The 17807-nt window shown below is 40.5% G+C and overlaps 1 protein-coding gene across 7 annotated transcripts in view; it reads left to right on the forward strand.

Annotated features, from left to right (window-relative positions):
• The window catches only part of MTUS2 (microtubule associated scaffold protein 2), a 489522-nt gene that overhangs the window by 330407 nt on the left and 141308 nt on the right, over nt 1-17807 (forward strand). For all 7 annotated transcript variants that reach the window (XM_036831699.1, XM_036831696.1, XM_036831703.1 and 4 more), the window contains one exon: nt 3974-4135. In XM_036831699.1, coding sequence (XP_036687594.1) covers nt 3974-4135 — 162 coding nt within the window. The remainder of the gene's footprint in view (nt 1-3973; nt 4136-17807) is intronic.

Genomic DNA, 17807 nt, shown 5'->3' on the forward strand with positions numbered 1-17807 from the left:
GTGTGTAATAGAATGAGTGCTGTTGTGTAGAAAAAGACAATGTCCATTATGAGTGCCAAAACTGTCCTGATGGCAGCTAAACTTTGAAGTGGTCTTTGAATACTTTTAATAAATTTATTTTGATTAAAAAAAATCCACTTGCATTAGCTCTTTTAAATCTCACAGCAGCTCTGTGGAGTCAATGATCATTATCGTCACTTACAGATGAAGAAACTGAGGAGCAGAGAGGTGGGAGGGAGAGGAGGCCTGGTTGTCTTTCCCCCGAGTCTGCACCGTTTATCATGTGGATGCTTCGGGACACAGTAGGTTCTGGTTGGTTGGGAATGGGATGACTGATTAGACGCCTGGACCACTCTCACTAGCTGTATCCTCCAGAACATCTTTCTGGCTCACACAGGCACGGTTTATTTCCGGTTGTTTTCTCCTCTTACCAAGCAGTGGTTTGATGTTGTCTGCATTGTTGTGAAGTCCCAGAGCAGTTACAGAATTCAGCAGCCGTTTCCAAATTCAGAGTACTTTTCACTTACTGAATCATGTGTCTTTAAGTACTGGCCGACTTAAGCTGGTTTTCAACGAGGGGTACTGTTCACTGCCAGCTGTCTCCCACAATAAGGGACAAGAGCAGAGTTCAATTTTATTTTATTATTTTGTTTTGTTTTATTTTTTGGTAATTGAAGACCTCTCTCAGAGGGGAGTACAGAGCTTCCTTGATACTTCCTACTTCAAGCAGATGAATTACTACCCAGCCTGGAGGGCAGCCAGATCTCCAAAGTGACATGTTCACTGAATTATAAATTTCATGTAAGAGAATAATGCCAGGCACAAGAGGATTTGATAAAAGGGCATTTGAACTCTACAAATGGTACACAATATTCCCCTTCTTAAGAAACTTTAATAAATTGTTAAATAAAAGGCTCTGTGTGGAAGATTTTATGTTCAATTCAACTTCCACTACACATTTCAGTGACTAGATTATTCTGGCAGTATGTCAGCAGGAGGCTGAACATTAGGTAATTCCATGTGAAATATTTCTAGTGGCCAAGCCATCGCCATCCCCCCCAAAATGTCCTACAACCCCCAGAGATTCTCTGAGTCCTAGGATGGGACTGGTGAGCCTGCACTATGATTCAGAAGCTAAGACTCACTGTTCTGCAGGTGCCTGGTGTCCCTTTTCTTGTTGAGGTTTCGATCAAACACGTGCTTACTTTATTTTTCTATTGAGGTAACATTGACTTATAACATATAGGTTTCATGTGTGCACCATTGTATTTCTACTTCTGTATACCCTACAACATGCTTACCACCAAAATTTTCCTTTCCATCCATCACCATACAGTTGATCCCTTTTACCCATTTCGCCCTCCCACCGCCAGCCCCCAACCTGGAGCCCTTCTCCTATGGGAACCACTGTTCTCTGTATCTATGTGTTTGTTTGTTTGGTTTAGTTTTTTCATTTATTTTGGCTTGGGGGGTATTTGTTTTTTATAATTTCACATGTGAGTGAAATCATACAGTATTTTTCTTTGCCTGACTTATTTCACTTAGCGTAATCCCCTTGAGGTATATCCATGTTGTCTCAAATGGCAAGATTTTATCTTTTTTATGGCTGGGTACTATTATATTGTGTGTGTGTAGGTATGTGTTTATACAGCACATCTTCTTTGTCCATTCATCCACTGATGGGCACTTAGGTTAGGTATGTGTTTATGTAGCACATCTTCTTTGTCCATTCATCCACTGATGGGCACTTAGGTTGTTTCCATATCTTGGCTATTGTGAATAGTGCTGCAGTGAACATGGGGGTGCAGGTATCTTTTTGGATTAGTGTTTTTGTTTTCTTTGGACAAATACCCAGAAGTGGAGTTGCTGGATCAAATGGTAGTTCTATCATTAATTTTTTGAGGAACCTCCATACTATCTTCCATAGCAGCTGCCTCAATTTCCACTCCCACCAACAGTGCCCGGCGGCTCCCTTTTCTCCACTTCCTCCCCAACACTTGTTACCTCTTGTCTTATTGATAACAGCCATTCTGACAGTTGTGAGGTGATGTCTCATGGTTTTAATTTGCATTTCCCTAATAATTTAGTGATGTTGGCCATCTATATGTCTTATTTGGAAAAATGTCAATTCAGATCCTCTGCCCATTTTTTAATATGGTTGTCTGGGTTTTTGTTGTTAAGTTGTATGAGCTCTTTATATATTTTGGATATTAACCCATTATCAGATATATTATTTGCAAATATCTTCTCCCATTTGGCAGGTTGTCCCCTGATTTTGTCGATGGTTTCCTTTGCTATACAGAAGCTTTTTAGTTTTCTATAATCCCACTTGTTTATGTTTGCTTTTGCTTCCTTTGCCTGAAGAGACACATCTAGAAAGATATTGCTAAGACCAGTGTCAAAGAGTGTACTGCCTATGTTTTCTTCTAGGAGTTTTATGGTTTCAGGTCTTACATTCAAGTCTTTAATCCATTTTGAGTTAATTTTTGTGTACTGTGTGAGATAGTGGTCGTTTCATTTTTCTGCATATGGCTGTCCTGTGCTAACTTTTTAATCTGAAATTCAGGATACAGTGTACATCCTTTCAGCGGAGTTTCATCATTTTTATTCTGTTTGTGTGGATCAAATGCATTCTCCTAGCCCTGTTTAAAACTATTTAAAACCTTGCACGGGACCTTCAAAGAACTATAGGGCATAGGTTCTCTGTTAGGAAATTGCACGTTCTTTACTTTTCCTTCCTAAATACACTTTTCTTTAGAAGCCAAACAAATCTTACCCATTTTAAACAGACTTTCAGAGGGAGGAGAGCAGCCATCTCTTACTCTAAGGGGTTGAATAAAACTCCTGAATATTTTAACACTAAAGCCATTTAATAATGTTATCATTTTGATGCAGGCCCTATCTAAATAGAATGTTATGACTATCCTTTTAAAATGATGAAAACAAAAATATTTGATCTTTCACTAAAATTCTGTATACTTCTTCCAGCTGTCATTGCCTGTTTTCCACAGTAGATGGTCATGTTCCTAACTGGATAGTTTTATCCCCAACAAGTGGTAATCTCAGTATATTCAGGCTCTCTATTTAATTTAGTAGATTAGTCCTTGTAGCTGTACCCAGAGGTACATTTAGAAGATTTATCCTTCAATAGGAATAGATGGTGGTGTCATTGTCTTTAAGAGATTATGAATGTATAAACCATAATAGATTTGAAAAGATACAGAGGAGAAAATTAGGCCACAACCATTCCGGGCATTTAAATCTGATGCAAATCCCAGTATGCCCTATCTTCAGAGCAGTCCATTGTAAACAAGCTGTCCTATAGACGCAGAGCCTGTTCTGTGTTGAGTAGGAAACTGAAGTGATCAATAAATATCTGCCTTTGCAGTAAACTGGACTCTAATGCAAGGTACTCTTAGTTTGATGAGGCCTCAGCTTTTCAGACAAAAAGCTCCATGAGTTTCAAAGGGATTCTCTGTCTCCATACTTCTCACCCATCTACCTTCATCCTAAGCCTCTTCTTCTCAAGGTAAAGTCAGCTGGGTTTCAGGGAGCCCTGAATACACCTCCTGGACCAGTGGTGCACATGTGCATTCTTGCTCTCGTCTCCCCTGGGTCCCTCACACTGTTTCTCACTGTTGCTCATCCTCTGTGAGTTACAGAATAAATGCTGACCATACGCATCTGCAGCTCCACAACCACACAAGCAGATTTTGTGTGCGTGAGCACATGTGTAAAATCTTCGGAGAAGTGAGCCTGCTCTTGGCTTTCGTGGAGCCCCTGGCATGGGGATTGGAGTGACAGACTTCCCTGTGGTGACTAAAGGGCGCTCTTTCCCACATCTGGTCCCAGAGAAATGCTTTTCAAGGCCACTCACTAGGAGTCGGGTCAAGTTCCAAAGCAGGTGGCAGCGGTAGGATGGCACACGGCAAGGGGGTCCATCCATTTTTCATGAACTTGTATGCTTCCACAGGTTCAACCTTTGGGACTGAAGACCAGCCGGCTCTGAAGGCAGCTCTGCCTTCCAAAGACACACCCAAAGGGGCTGCCCGGGTGGCCCCTCCAGCGTCCTCCAGTGTGACAACACCTCGCAGGAGTTTGCTTCCGGCGCCAAAATCCACGACCACACCGGCCGGTAAGACTTGTGCTGTGGAGAAGCTCCGCAGTGGAGAGCCTCTTCTGCATTAAAGTCTTTTGAAAGTCCTTGGGTAAATCAGTTGTTTAGATGGGATGAGATGAGTTTCAAATGGCATTTAAAATTAATAATAATAATACTACCACAATTTTCAAGGCACTTTCATATATTCCTATGTTTAAATTCTCACAACTCCCTCTCACTCCTCTCTGTGACTGGTAACCCATCAGATCACACAGTTTCCATTGCAAAAAAAAAAAAGGATCAAGCTGTTTTAGGCAGATTTGGTTCAGGGAAGCAGGCGCTGATGAAATCGTTGGAAGGCCAGTAGGAGCGAGCTGCAGACTGTACCCCCGGGAGTGAGTCCCTGATCCCTGGGGGAAACTGCTGCCCCTACAGGGATTCAGGGGCTCCACCCCCGTGCTGGTCCCAGGCCCGCCCCGCCCACGCTGGGATGCAGGGGTCAGCAGCTACCGCAGAAGGGCTCGCTCCCGAGCTCACGCCGTGCCTGCTGTATCCAGACCAGCCAAGCCGATGCCCCGAGCCCTGCACCTCCGCTAGTGAGGGACGCAGGAAGCTAGTGAGGGACACAGGGAATTCAGCTGACGCAAAAGTGTGACAGATGAAGGTGCTGGTCAGCAGCCGAAGCAACCGGTGCGGCCCCCGCCCCGCCTTCTCCTCCCAGATCTCAAAGGTGCACGTTTGCCCGCGGGATGTCCAAGCACGCAGCATGTGGCTTAGCTTTCCATCTTCCGCGCTGTAGGAAGACACAGTAAGAGGAAGGAAGCCTGGATGTTGAGCCTGAATCCACAGTAGATCGCTCACCCCTATGGCTATTCATTGCTCCAGGTTATTCTTCTGTGCTCTTATACTCATGCACCAATGCATATACGTATACACACAGATGGGCTTGCGTGAGTTCCTAAAAGTAAGATTGGATTGCACCCATTTTTCTACATGTTACTTTCCTTACTCAAAGTGTGTCGTAGAGCTGCCCTCAAGTCAGTGTATGGCTCATTTTTCAAAGGCTGCCTGGTGTGGATATACCATGATCTATTGAACCATTCCGCCACTGGTGGACATTCACTTTGTAACTGGTGTTTGCCCCTATAAACAATGCTGCAGTACATGTCCTTGGTGGCATTCTTTCTACGGGATTGATCCCCAGCAGTGGGATGGCTGTGTTTGATGCATTAATAGATGTGATTAGATTCCTTTTCAAAGAGGCTGCAGTGCTTCACATTTCCACCCATATCCCTGCTAAGAATAGATACCATTTTTTAAATTTTTTGTCCATTGGGTGGGAGTAAAATACTATCTCATTGTTATTTTAAATTTGCATTTCCCTGACCACTTGCCCTTCAATGGAGTACCACTTTGTAATCCCCTTTGGTAAGACTTAAATTGACTTGTTTGGCTTTGTTCTTCCTCAGTGGAGGGAAAGCTCCTGGGGACGGTGACCTTGTCCATTTTATTTAGAACAGTATCCCCACTGCTGCAGTGTCCCCAGTGACTGACACGCAGTGGCTACTTAGCATCTATTTGTTAATGGTTGGATAAATCAACGAATCAATGCATGAATGTCACACGACCTTTGACTCTTGGTTCCAGTTTAACAGTTTGGCCTTGGTTTAAATAGAAAATAACTAGACAAGCCTACACTGAGTTAAAATACAGTTGTCGAATCAATCCTATAGACCAGTGTTTGTCAAATTTTAGTGCATCAGAATCACCTGAAGTGGTTGTTAGAACACTGATTACTGGGCCTCATCCTAGCGTCTCATTCAGTAGGTCTGGGGTGGGGCCTGAGAATTTGCATTTCTAATGATTCCCAGGTGCTCCGACCCTGCTGGTCTAGAGATCCCACTTGTTGAAACCACTGTTACAGAAAAATGGACTAGGAATTTGAACAGACAGTTCTTAGAAAAAGAAATTCACATAGCTCCTAGCCATATGAAAAGATAATCAGCATCGCTCATAATAAGAAAAGCATAAAGTAAAACTACAGTAGACTATGGTATCTTACCTATGAGGTGGGCAAACATCCAGACGTTTGAAAACATACACTACCATGAGTCTGCAGGAGAAGAGGCATTCTCGTACGTGTACTGGCTGGAATATAAAATAGCTCAACTCCTATGAAAGGAAATGGGCAATATCTAATAATAAAATCACATGTGCATTTTTTCTTTGACTTAGCAGTCCCACCTCCAGAAATCTTTCCCAAAGGTAGACTGGCAAAAGCAGAAAGCACCAAGTGATTCATTGCAGCGCTATTTGAAATGGCAAAATACTGAAACAACTTAGCCGTCTGTCCATCCGTAGGGGACCAGCTGAATGGATTGTCACACATCCATGGGATGCAGTACTCTACAGCTGTGGCATGGGCGGGGAGATCTCTCTCTATGTTACTAGAAGGTGGTTTTCAGGATACATCATTAAGTGATAAAAGCAAGATAGACCTAACCTTTTATCTAAACAACAGGGAAATCATATGTATAATTAAATACATACTTGCTTAAATTAAGAAAAAACAATAGAAGAATAACCTTCGAAGTTTTAAGAAATCTTTAAGGGAAAAGAAGGAATAGGTTGGAATGGGGACAGAAGCTAGACTCTGAGTACACCTCCTTGTGTAGATTTGACCTTGAAGTTACATAAATATTTTACACAATGATAAATTAACATTGAATTTTAAAAGGTGATAGCTAAAAATCAAAAGTATGATTAAACAAACGAAAGTAATCGCATGGCCTGTTGGTGGCATAAACACACAGAGAAGACTTATTCCAAGTGACTTTAAAACAGTAATTTGGTTGTTCCGCCCTAATAGTATGTACTCTATGTTCAAAAAGAATTGCAAAAAAAACTTAAACTGTTTTTAGTAATTACATTATTGGTGATAGTGTGGCTATTGCGATTCCAAATCTGCTGTTATTCTGAATATGTGTATTATGGGATAAATGGGATAAAATATGAACTTATCTGAAATTTATCTTTAAAAAGTATTGCCAGCTCTGTCCACTGAAAAGTTATAAACAGTGACTAGACCAATAGCATTGAGCACCCCCAGCGCCCAGACTGTGATCTCTCAATACATTTTGCATTAACAGGAGATAAGGGTCTTTGAAGAAATGGCTGGTTCCAGGTCTAGGGCAGGAACTGTAGACCCCAGAACAGACAGCCAAGAGGAATTCAAAGAATACTAGGATTCTATCAACTCAAGAGTCAGACTGAATAAGCTCCTACTGGTTAAAAGAAAGAAAGAGAGAGAGAGAGAGAGAGAGAGAGAGAGAGAGGGAGGGAGGGAGGGAGGGAGCAAGGGAGGGAAGGAAGGAAAGAAAGAAAAGAAAGAAGGGAGGAAGGAAGGAAAGAAAGAAAGAAAGGGAGGGAGGGAGGAAGGAAGGAAGGAAAGAAAAGAAAGAAAGAAGGGAGGGAGGGAGGAAGGAAGGAAAGAGGGAAGGAAGGAAGAGACTGAATATCAAGATTCATAACTGCAGTAGAATAATATTCATCAAATCAAAATATATGTATATCCATGAGGTCATAATGATACAAAATAAAATAAAAACTAGTCACTTTGGATGATGCTAAGAAACTTTTTTTGAAATTTGGTAAAGAAAGAAAAGAATAAAATATTTTAGCCACTTCTCCTGTTCAGTCTGTATCTCATGATAACCAAATAGTTGGTGAGGGGAGGTTTCTCCTTTAGTGTTTAAAAGCATTCTAGTTAATAAATAAGATATGATAGAATATCACCTTTTCAAAGCTTTAGTGAATCAGTAGATAAAGGCAATGATCATCAATGGAAAGGGAAAACCAGACGTTACGAACTAATACTGATATACAACATTACATGTGAATTAGTCTTGGGGGAAAAATGAATCCCCTCTAGCCTTTAGATTTACTAATTTACTAGAAATAGAAAGGACAAAGAAGCATATTAAATAACACCATGGGAATAAAATCAACCAACCAGACTGAAAAACTCTATAAAACAAACCATCCAATTTACTCAACAGTAGAAACAACAACAAAAATAGCAAAAAAAAAAAAAAAAAAAGGCAGATAAACATTCTGGGAGGGGGACAAAGGATATAGAGGGGGAACCTGTAGATTATAAAAAACTTAGACTTATTATCCAGCTGCAAAGTATGGATCTTGTTTTGTATCCCAATTCAAACAAACACACCAAAAAAAATTTTTTTTAAAGATAACTGAGGAAATGTGAACCAACATTGGCTCTTAGATGACATTAAGAAACTATTATTGCTATTATTTTGAGTATGATGGTAGTATTTGTGGTTATGTTTTTGTTTCTGTTTAATCGAGGTGTAGTTCATTTACGATGTTGTGTTAGTTTCAGGTGTACAGCAAAGTGATTCATTTGTACATATACCTATATGCTATTCTTCAGATTCTTTTCCTTTATAGGTTATTACAAAATATTGAGTAGAGTTCCCTGCGCTATACAGTAGGTCCTTGTTGGTTGTCTCTTTTATATATAGTAGTGTGTATATGCTAATCCCGAACTCCTCATTTATCCCTCCCTGTGGGTATGTTTTTTTAAGAAGCCGTCTTTTAGAAATGCACAAATATGAAGTGATATGCTTTCTGGGGTTTGCTTCAGAATAACCCAGGATGGTGGCAAGTGGAGTCAACATGTTACAGAAGATGAAACATGGGCACTGCTTGTTGTTGAAGTTGGGTGATAGAATACATAGTTAACTAGACTAGTCTCTCCGCTTCAGTACATGTTTAAAGTGTTCCATTGAAAACTGTGCAGAGAGAGCGGCTGTTTTAGCTGTTTTAGTGGAGGTAGAGCTAAATGGAAATAAGGTATTTCAGGTGTGAAGAATAGAGGGCAAGGCAGCAACAGTGTTTAAGACCATAAAAATTTCATTATTTTTTCAAATACTTCTGCTCTGTAGAGGATTTTGGAAAGCCATGTGATCTTGATAACAAGAATTCTCTTCCACTTTGTATTACTTTATAAAACACTTTAATGTGCTAAATACGATTTGGTCCTCACAAAAACCTAGAGTTGGTAGGCAAGGAAAGTATTATTTTGCAGATGGGAAATCAAGATTCAGAGGTGAAATGACTTGCCCCAAGTCATGTGGTGGCATCAGGAAATCACATATGTTGTGTATGTGTCCTGTGCTTTTTCCACAATAATATAAATATCCAGCTGTGGAGTATAAGAATTCCATCTGTGGTCCCCCATTACCATTAGATTTCACATGTGTGAACTGGGGGTGGTGGTAAACAGAAATGGTACACGGGACTTCTTGCCTCAGGCCAGGCTCTCCTTGAGATGACTTGGTTAGAATTCAGTTGGTGATGCCATGAAAAATAGATGTTAACCAGAGGGAGGAGAGGGGAAGGAATGATACTGTGTGAGGAGGAATTGTGCCTTCATGGGGGGTAAGGGATGTTCCCAGCAGAGAAAGGGTCACCATGATGGTACCAGTTTCCACGCTGAGTGCTCAGAAAGTGCTTGTGACTTGGGCAGGTTGTTACATAATGAAGCAATAGACCAGTTCCTGAGGACAAGTGAGAGTCCTGCCTTTTCCCGTGTCCTAGAACAGGCTCCAGCAGGTGCTCGGAGACTCCCACCTGTTTCACATCCCTTATGCAACTGCCCTGAGGTCAGCTTCCTAGGCTCTGATGGCAAATTACACAGGCCTCGCCCGGTAGAAACAGTTGGCAGCTGCCCCCAGTCACGTCTCTCTTTTCCTTCTCTCTCTCCCCCAGTTTTTCCTCTCTGTAACTGTGGACTCTGCCAGCCTCGCTCTGTTACTTGCGGCCTCCTTCTCCAGGGTCTGCAGGGGGTGGGAGTGCGGGGCAGGGGGGCAGCCCCAGACTCTGGAGGACTGGGTGAGACAGGCAGTGGACACAGCTCCCGAGGCTTTAGTCCAGGTCTGCTCGGAAACCTGTTTCAATGATGCCCTAAGGCTCTGTGTTTAATTTTGCCAAAGACATAAAACTTCTTAGACATTTTCCCATTATTGACATAAGGAGGAGGAAGTGCTAGGGTGTTTGTTTTTTTTAAGATTTATTTTTTGGATGTGGACCATTTTTAAACTCTTTATTGAATTTTTTACAATATTGCTTCTGTTTTTTATGTTTTGGTTTTTTGGCCGCGAGACATGTGGGATCTTAGCCCTCCGACCGGGGATTGAACTTGCACCCCATGCATTGGAAGGCACTGGACTGCCAGGGATGTCCCAAGGGTGTTTTAGAACGAGGATTAAGCACCACCATTTACTAGACGGAGGACCGCAGACCAGCTGCTGTGTAGACTATGGCTGTGACCCCTGTGACATGTAGTTATCAGGGGAAGGCACGGATTGGGAAAAATGAAGCAGAAAGCTCCCTTGAGAGATTTCAGGACGTTCTCTTCTAACTTTCATCCCACTCCAACACCTAATTTAACAACAATTATAAAATTGTGGTTAAAAGATAAATTTTATTACTGAATTTTAGGTTTGCATTCATTCCACTGGTATGAATATTTCATTTAAATAAAATGTAGTTCCTAATACCAAATCAGCTTTCACATCGCCTTGTTCTGTCATCAAGCTAATTAAAAAGCAGAAGTCAGGCATGCAAATTACAGTTAAATTCCAGATAATTGTATTTCTTGGGACTGTGAGGCGTTTGGGTTATTTTAATTACTTAGGGAACACCAACCCTTGTTTTAACACATGCTGTTGGAAACATTTCTAAACTGCGGTGCTTTGCTTCTTTCCCTTGGTGATTCCAGGCGACTTGGATTCAAGAATAATTAGAACAGTCCTTAACCTTCAGGGGCTCAAAATAAGGTAAACAGATTTGTACACTGATAATTAGAGTGAGAGCAAGAGATCTGTAATCTTATCAGCTGACTGCCAGTTAATTCTAGCAGACCAGGAATCCATAGTAAGATGGATTAAGAAACAAATGACCTGAAGAAGTTTAAATATAATAGGCTTTTTATGTTATCACTTTCTGATTTCAGAAAAGATACAAGGCAACATGTAGTAAAGGGCACAGAATAACAGAGATACAAGGATAAAAATCCAAATAATAAAAAGAGAAGAGCCTGATAAAACTGGGCTCAGAGCTTCCTGACTGCAAGGGCAAAAGAAGAAACACAATCAGGAAAAAAAAAAAAAAAAGTGTGCCACTTTATCAGAAGAGAGAAACTTATTTTTTAGCACAAATGTGTAAAATTTTAACTCTGTGAATTAAAAAAAATTATGTTGAACAACATAATGGACAATAATTTTAATTGTATAGTTTAAACATATCTTTTCTGATAGGAAAATACTTAGATAATATTTTAAAATTTTGGAATAGGGAAGGCCTTTCTAAACATGATGTGAAACCTGGAAACCTTTAAAAAATGATAGATTTAACTACATACAAATTTTAAATTGTCTGCAATAAAGGACATCCTAGAGGTAAGAAGGGTGATAAACTGAATGACAGTGCTTCAACCAAGTGTTATTATGAAAATCAATAGAAAAAGTACAATTTCATTTGAAAAATAGGTAAAATATATGAATGGGTGACTTATACACTAAGAGTACAAAGAGGTCAGTGGCCGTAAACATATGAAAAGATGTTCAAATTCACTAATGACTAAATACGTTCAGTTTTTTTTAATAAGATACCATCTTTTTCATATTGGATTAGAAAAAATAAAAAGGTTTATTACAGCCGGTGTTGGTAAGAACATGGCAAAAAAACACTCTTGTAGCATTAGTGGGAATGTAAATCGCTAGTCTTTTGGAGGGCAGTTTGTTAATATCTATGAAAATTTAACTATCTTTAACTTGTAATCCAGTATTTCTACATCTGGGACTCTCTTTTGCAAAAATACTTGCTCAAGCAGCAATGATATATGTATAGGAATATTCTTTGCAACACTGATTATAATATTAAACAATTAGAAACAATCTAAATATCCATCAATATGGAAATATTTAAATAGGTTACAATATATATCCATTCAATAGACTCTTATTTAGTTATTGAAAAGATTGAGCTAGATCGATATGAATTATTTGGAAACTGTCCATAATATATTATTAAAGCAAGAAAAGCTGCAGAACATGATCCCATTTTTTCAAAACCCGAAATGAAAATAAATCTTTTTTTAATGTATACCTTTTTGTATATTTATAGAAAAAAGATGGAAAGTATCATTTAAATAGTTAATAGCTATTATCAGTGTGGTGTCCAATTGGAGAAAAATTGTGATTAGGAAAAAGAACTTTTGTTTTTAAGTTTTGTGTTCCTTCTATAGTTAGAATTTTTCCAAACGTTTCAGTTTTTACAATGAAATACTTAAAAACAACCCAGTAAAAAATAGGATAATAATTTGCTCCCAGAAAAATGCATGAAGAATATAGAAAAAAATGAAACAATAAAATATCTCATAATCTCAGGCCATGAATAGCTACTAATAATATATATTGGCATATTTCCTTTCACTCTTTTTTCTAAACAAGTATGGATTTTTTCCCCATAATTGAGCTGATGCTTTATAGATACTTCTGTATCTTGCTTTTTCACTTAACATTATATCCTAAGCATTTTCCAATGTCATGATAAACATGTGAAAATTTAACTTTTAGTCCTGTCGTAATAACTTCATATTGATTTACGCCAATTTGTAGGACTGTTTATCCCTTGTTCAGCATTTAAGTTGTTTTCAATGTTTCATTACCAAAAAACAAGGAATTGCAATAAGTTTGTTTTGCAAAAACATATTTTGCTGGGGTTGTCCAGACTACCCTCAGGCTTGATGATTTCCCTAGAAGTATTCACAGGACTCGGAAGTTGTTATATTCATCATTACAATTTGTGAAAGTGGAAGAATCCAGAGTAAAAAGACAAAGGAAGAAAGCTCATGGGGCGAAGTTCGGAGAAAACCAGACACCAGCCCCCAGGAGTCCCCTCCCAGTGGAATCATACAGGTGTGCTTAATTCCTTGAGCAACGATACACAACAGTACCTCACCTGAGTCTGGTTGTCCAGGGTTTTTATTATGGGTCAGTTACGTTGGCATATAGCACCTGCTGGACTATCTAGGCAAACTGGTACCATGTGACCCAAGACCTCAGGTAGGCAGAACACTTTCCTCGGTCAGAACATGCCAAAAGCTCAGCTCCCAGGAGCTGGCCAAAGGCCAGTCATGAAAACAAGCCCTTCTTGGGAATGGGCAGGGCTTGAGCAATCCAGTGTGTTATTATGATGGATTCCTAAAAGCAGAAATATGGAGTCACATTGAAATATGGCTTTACAAATAACGCAGACATATTTTGACTGTAGCTATTTCTTATAGCCATAAGTCAACAAAATCAAGGAAACAATACTAAATGAGTTGTTTGGAGAGATATTTTACTGGAGCTAAAGTAGTATAATCTAGGAGTACATCCTTTATGAAATCTAACTCTATAATGGAGAGTTTAGAGGACCCTTAGAAGGAAATGATTGGCATGTGTTTTCGGCTGTCCCTCTAAAGTAAGAGTTGTCTTAGTTCAGTTTTTGATGGCAAATAAGTCAATATTAATTTGTCTTAAGTGTAATATTCTGTGTTGGGTAATTGGAAGGATGCTTAAATGTTTTAGATATCAGGAATATAAATAACAAAACTATTTTGTTCAGGTCTTTTCCTTTTTTCTTTTCTTCTTTTCAAAGACATATTTACCGAGCATTCTCTATGTACCATGCAGTATGCTTGGGGATTTCTATATTCTACCTAATTTAGCTCTAGAGGAAACTGGGGTTTAGAGAAATTAAGTAAACCCCCTTCCCACCCAGGATCATACAGCTTCTATGCAGCAGAACGTGAATCAACCTAGATCTGTCTGACTTTAAAAGGTATATACCTAACCTTTGTGCTGTGCTGCTTACAGATTCTTACACAGATGGAGGCCAGTTAATTACATTTTATTGAAGTCACTGTCATTGAACAATACAGCTTAGAGGTGGAATCTTCTTTCTGGGACAATGCTAGTTACTGCACATACAGCGCCCAGATCCCCTATAATAATTCTGTATTCTGTCCACGCCCCTCTTTCCCCAGGTTTCCAGACACAGGTTGAGAACTAGTGCACTGTGCTAAGCATGACCCACTCCTATAATATCATCTTCCTGTAAGTTACTAATGATCATTGCCTTCTTATTCATTTATTTATGTGGCCACACCCCTCGGCTTGTGGGATCTTAGTTCCCCGACCAGGGATTGAACCCGTGCCCCCTGCAGTGGAAGCGCGGAGTCCTAACTACTGGACCGCCAGGGAATTCTCTTCATTTGTTTATTTATTTGTTTATTTATTTATTTATTTTTTCATTGCCTTCTTGGCATCAGTGTGACGACAAAGGAAACTGCTGTGGATTTAGTGCTAACGGTTAAAAAAAAAAAGTACTGAACATCTTCCCTGTGGCTGTGTAAAGGGAAGAATTCTAGAAACGTAACCTTGGTCTTTCGGTGACTCTTTTTCTCAGAATTGTCCTGAAAAGTTGTTCTGTTGTTCGTAAGTCAAATACAGAATCTCACCAGGGTGTTGATCCACATAACTTTACACAAACAACCAGGCTTTACCGACGGACTTTTCTAACTGCTTTTCAGTTGTTGTAGCAAAAGGGAAAGTATTTTCAGTAGAAGTATTGATCTGGTGATAGACTACTTCTAGGTCAGTATGCCTTCTGATACTGTCATGTTGACATGATGTATAACAGAAAATAAAATTCCTTTATTCGGACTAAGCTGTAGAAGGATTTCCCATGGTTATATAGAAGATGAACAGCTGATGTCTTATTGTTTGGGTTCCTCTCTCCCTAAGGAAAATATTCTCTGGAAATAATGAGGCTGTTATTTCATGGGCTACAGAAACTCCACTTGTATCATGAAACTTAATTTTACTTCTTGAACAGGGGATTATTATTTCTGCATTAAATTCCACAAGTTTAGGTATTTCTGGGCATACTATAATTTAAAAAGACAAGTAGCTTGTCAACACCGTCAGAATGTGTTTACCGAGCACTTTGAGGTGCAGGCTTCCGGAAACAGCTGCTCTAGCACGTTCTCCCCCGCCTCTCTTCAGTTTGGCCAAGCATCATCTCCCCTCTCTGGGCTCATCTTCAATGAAGAGATTGAGTGAGAGCTTGCTGAAATAAAATATTCTGCTCTGGGAAAGGACAGGACAGGTAAAGGGATCACTTTGCCACTGGAATCCTGGGTCTGGATGGTTCGGGAGGTGGTTCTTTCCATAGCATATGCTCTTTTAACATAAGCAGCTCTAAGAGCCTCTCATTTCTCTGACAGTGAGGGAATCATGGCGCCTCACAATGTGGAAGCCCACGTTGACCCGGGAGAGGGACCTGAAGGAGGCAAGTTCAAAGCAATTAGGCTGTGCTGGGCTTTTCAGTACAGATGGTGTTATCACTTGATGTTGGCTGTGTTCTCCCTGAGGCTGGGTCCCCATGGCTAGCCCAACTTTAGCTCATCTGTCATTGTGAAGCCAACAGGGGAACCTGCAAAGGGTTGGGGATAGAGGAGATTAGAGGAGAGTAGACGTGTTAGAAAGAACTTTTGTGGGAGAAAAATCGATACATTTGAGACCCATTCCTTTGCATGAGGTCACAGAGACAGGAAAATACGGCGGGATGATGGATGGAGTGACTGTCCGTTTCATCGTTCAGAGGGTGGCATTCGTGGGTGTCCTGGAAGGCCTGGTTGCTGTTCTTTCTGGCCAGCAGTGGGGAGGTTCCCCGCGGCGGCCAGGAGGCGCTGTGAGTCACACGCTGCGACCCCAGCGTCCAGCTCAGTCACCCCGGGGAGTGACGGGCATCCGTTCATTCCACGGATGTTACAGAGCACCTTCTTTGAGTTGAGCTCCGTGCTGGATGCTTGGGGAAATCATGATGAATGAGACAGAAACAGTCTCTGTTGCTACAGAGCCCATGGTGTAACCGGAGAGAGGAACATAAAACTTGTACTTACACTCGTAATTATTTAATTACAGTTATGCTGAGTGCACAGTGGAGGCGTATCATACAGACCTACTGTAGTGTGCAAAAAGCACGCAGGCAGAGACCTAACGGGTCAGTCGAAGTTGCCAGGCAGCAATGGTGGGGAACAGCATTTCGTGCAGGTGAACTCATGGATTCCCTCTTTGTAAATCTTAGAGGTTCCCAAGCTTCCCTCCCCTTAAAATCTTGGGCTAGGGCTGCTAAAAACTAGACTCCTTATTAATTTTAAAATAAACAACCTCCTTTCCCCTTCCGTCCCTTTTATGGAGAAACTTGCAAGCTGTGAAGTGGTAAAAAGACAGACAGCGTGAAAAAAATGTACAGAAAATTTACAGCTGCTTCATCAGTCTCTGATTTTCCTGGTGAGTCCACCCTGGCCTTAATCATTACACAAACATTGCCCTTTAAGCAGTTCATTGGGACAGTTTGATTTTTTGTGTGTGTGTGGACACTTGAGTTTAAAGCTCTGATACCCTCATCCTCTATTGCCAGTTTAGTGGCCTAGAGGGCTATTTAACAATTATCATTGAAATGCCACAGGATGATCCAAGTAAGGGACAGGATGCATTTCCCTTTCTCTGCTATGCCTTTCTAATTCTTTCATGGAAACAACGGCACGGATAATATTTTGGATAATTTGGGAAGCACTGGGGGACACTCTCACTGTACCAGAGAGAATTTATAAAATGCCGTGGCTCTCCTTGCTGTTAAGCCCCCTGCAGGCTGGTGTGAAACCTTTTATTGCATGGTGGCACCTCCAAAGTAAGGCACAAAACCCTAGCTCTCACTTAACAGTATATGCACGTATTGCATCTCAAAGGTTACACACCTGGTATTTTGCCCACTCTGCTTGTCAGCCTCAAAGAGCTATGGGAGCTGGTCCAGAAGTAATTAATGCAAATGGTCCTGGAGAGCCGGTTTTCCATTGTGATTTCTGACATTTATGTGCTTCAGGACTCTGCCTCCTGTACTATTAAGTGCATTGTTATGCAAAGTGTTACCATGATGTAGCCCCATCTCTTAGCCTGATGAGCATGGAACTTTTAATTACATGTCAGTGTTTAAAACTTTCCAATTCGTTGCAGATTTATATGTTTTACTAGCTACCTTACACTGATGAAATACCAAATACTAATTACTGTCTTTGGGCAGGGATGGGGGGGAGCTAGAATAAATGCAAATATAATAAGAAAGAGACAAATGCCAGCCATCCCTTTTCTAAGATAAGTGGCAAAGAATAACACATTTCTTGGACATTGCAGAGTCTTCATATTGTCCGTCTTTAATCCATCAATCAGCATATTTGTGTTGAGAACTGCTTTGGGCCCCAAAGCAGCCTCGCTGATAGGAGTCTAAAGCCCATGCTGAAAATGAGAAGCCTGCACACAACCACCAGACGCAGGACCCTGAAATGCAGAGTCCCCCAGCCTAGAAGTAGCTCTGATTGTTGAACAGTCCACATGGCAGGTAGATGGGGAATGAATGAAAGCCGAATGCCTCACTCATTAAGTATATGCAGCTTTAAGTAATGTGACAGTACCATGCTGTGTATCCGGGCTGGGACAATGGGATAAATATTAAACAGGCCAAACAGGTGTGATGGTTCATTGATGAGCGACTATAATAATAATAATAGCCAGCA

This window comes from Balaenoptera musculus, chromosome 18, assembly GCF_009873245.2.
Source record: "Balaenoptera musculus isolate JJ_BM4_2016_0621 chromosome 18, mBalMus1.pri.v3, whole genome shotgun sequence".
Classification (NCBI taxonomy): domain Eukaryota; kingdom Metazoa; phylum Chordata; class Mammalia; order Artiodactyla; family Balaenopteridae; genus Balaenoptera; species Balaenoptera musculus.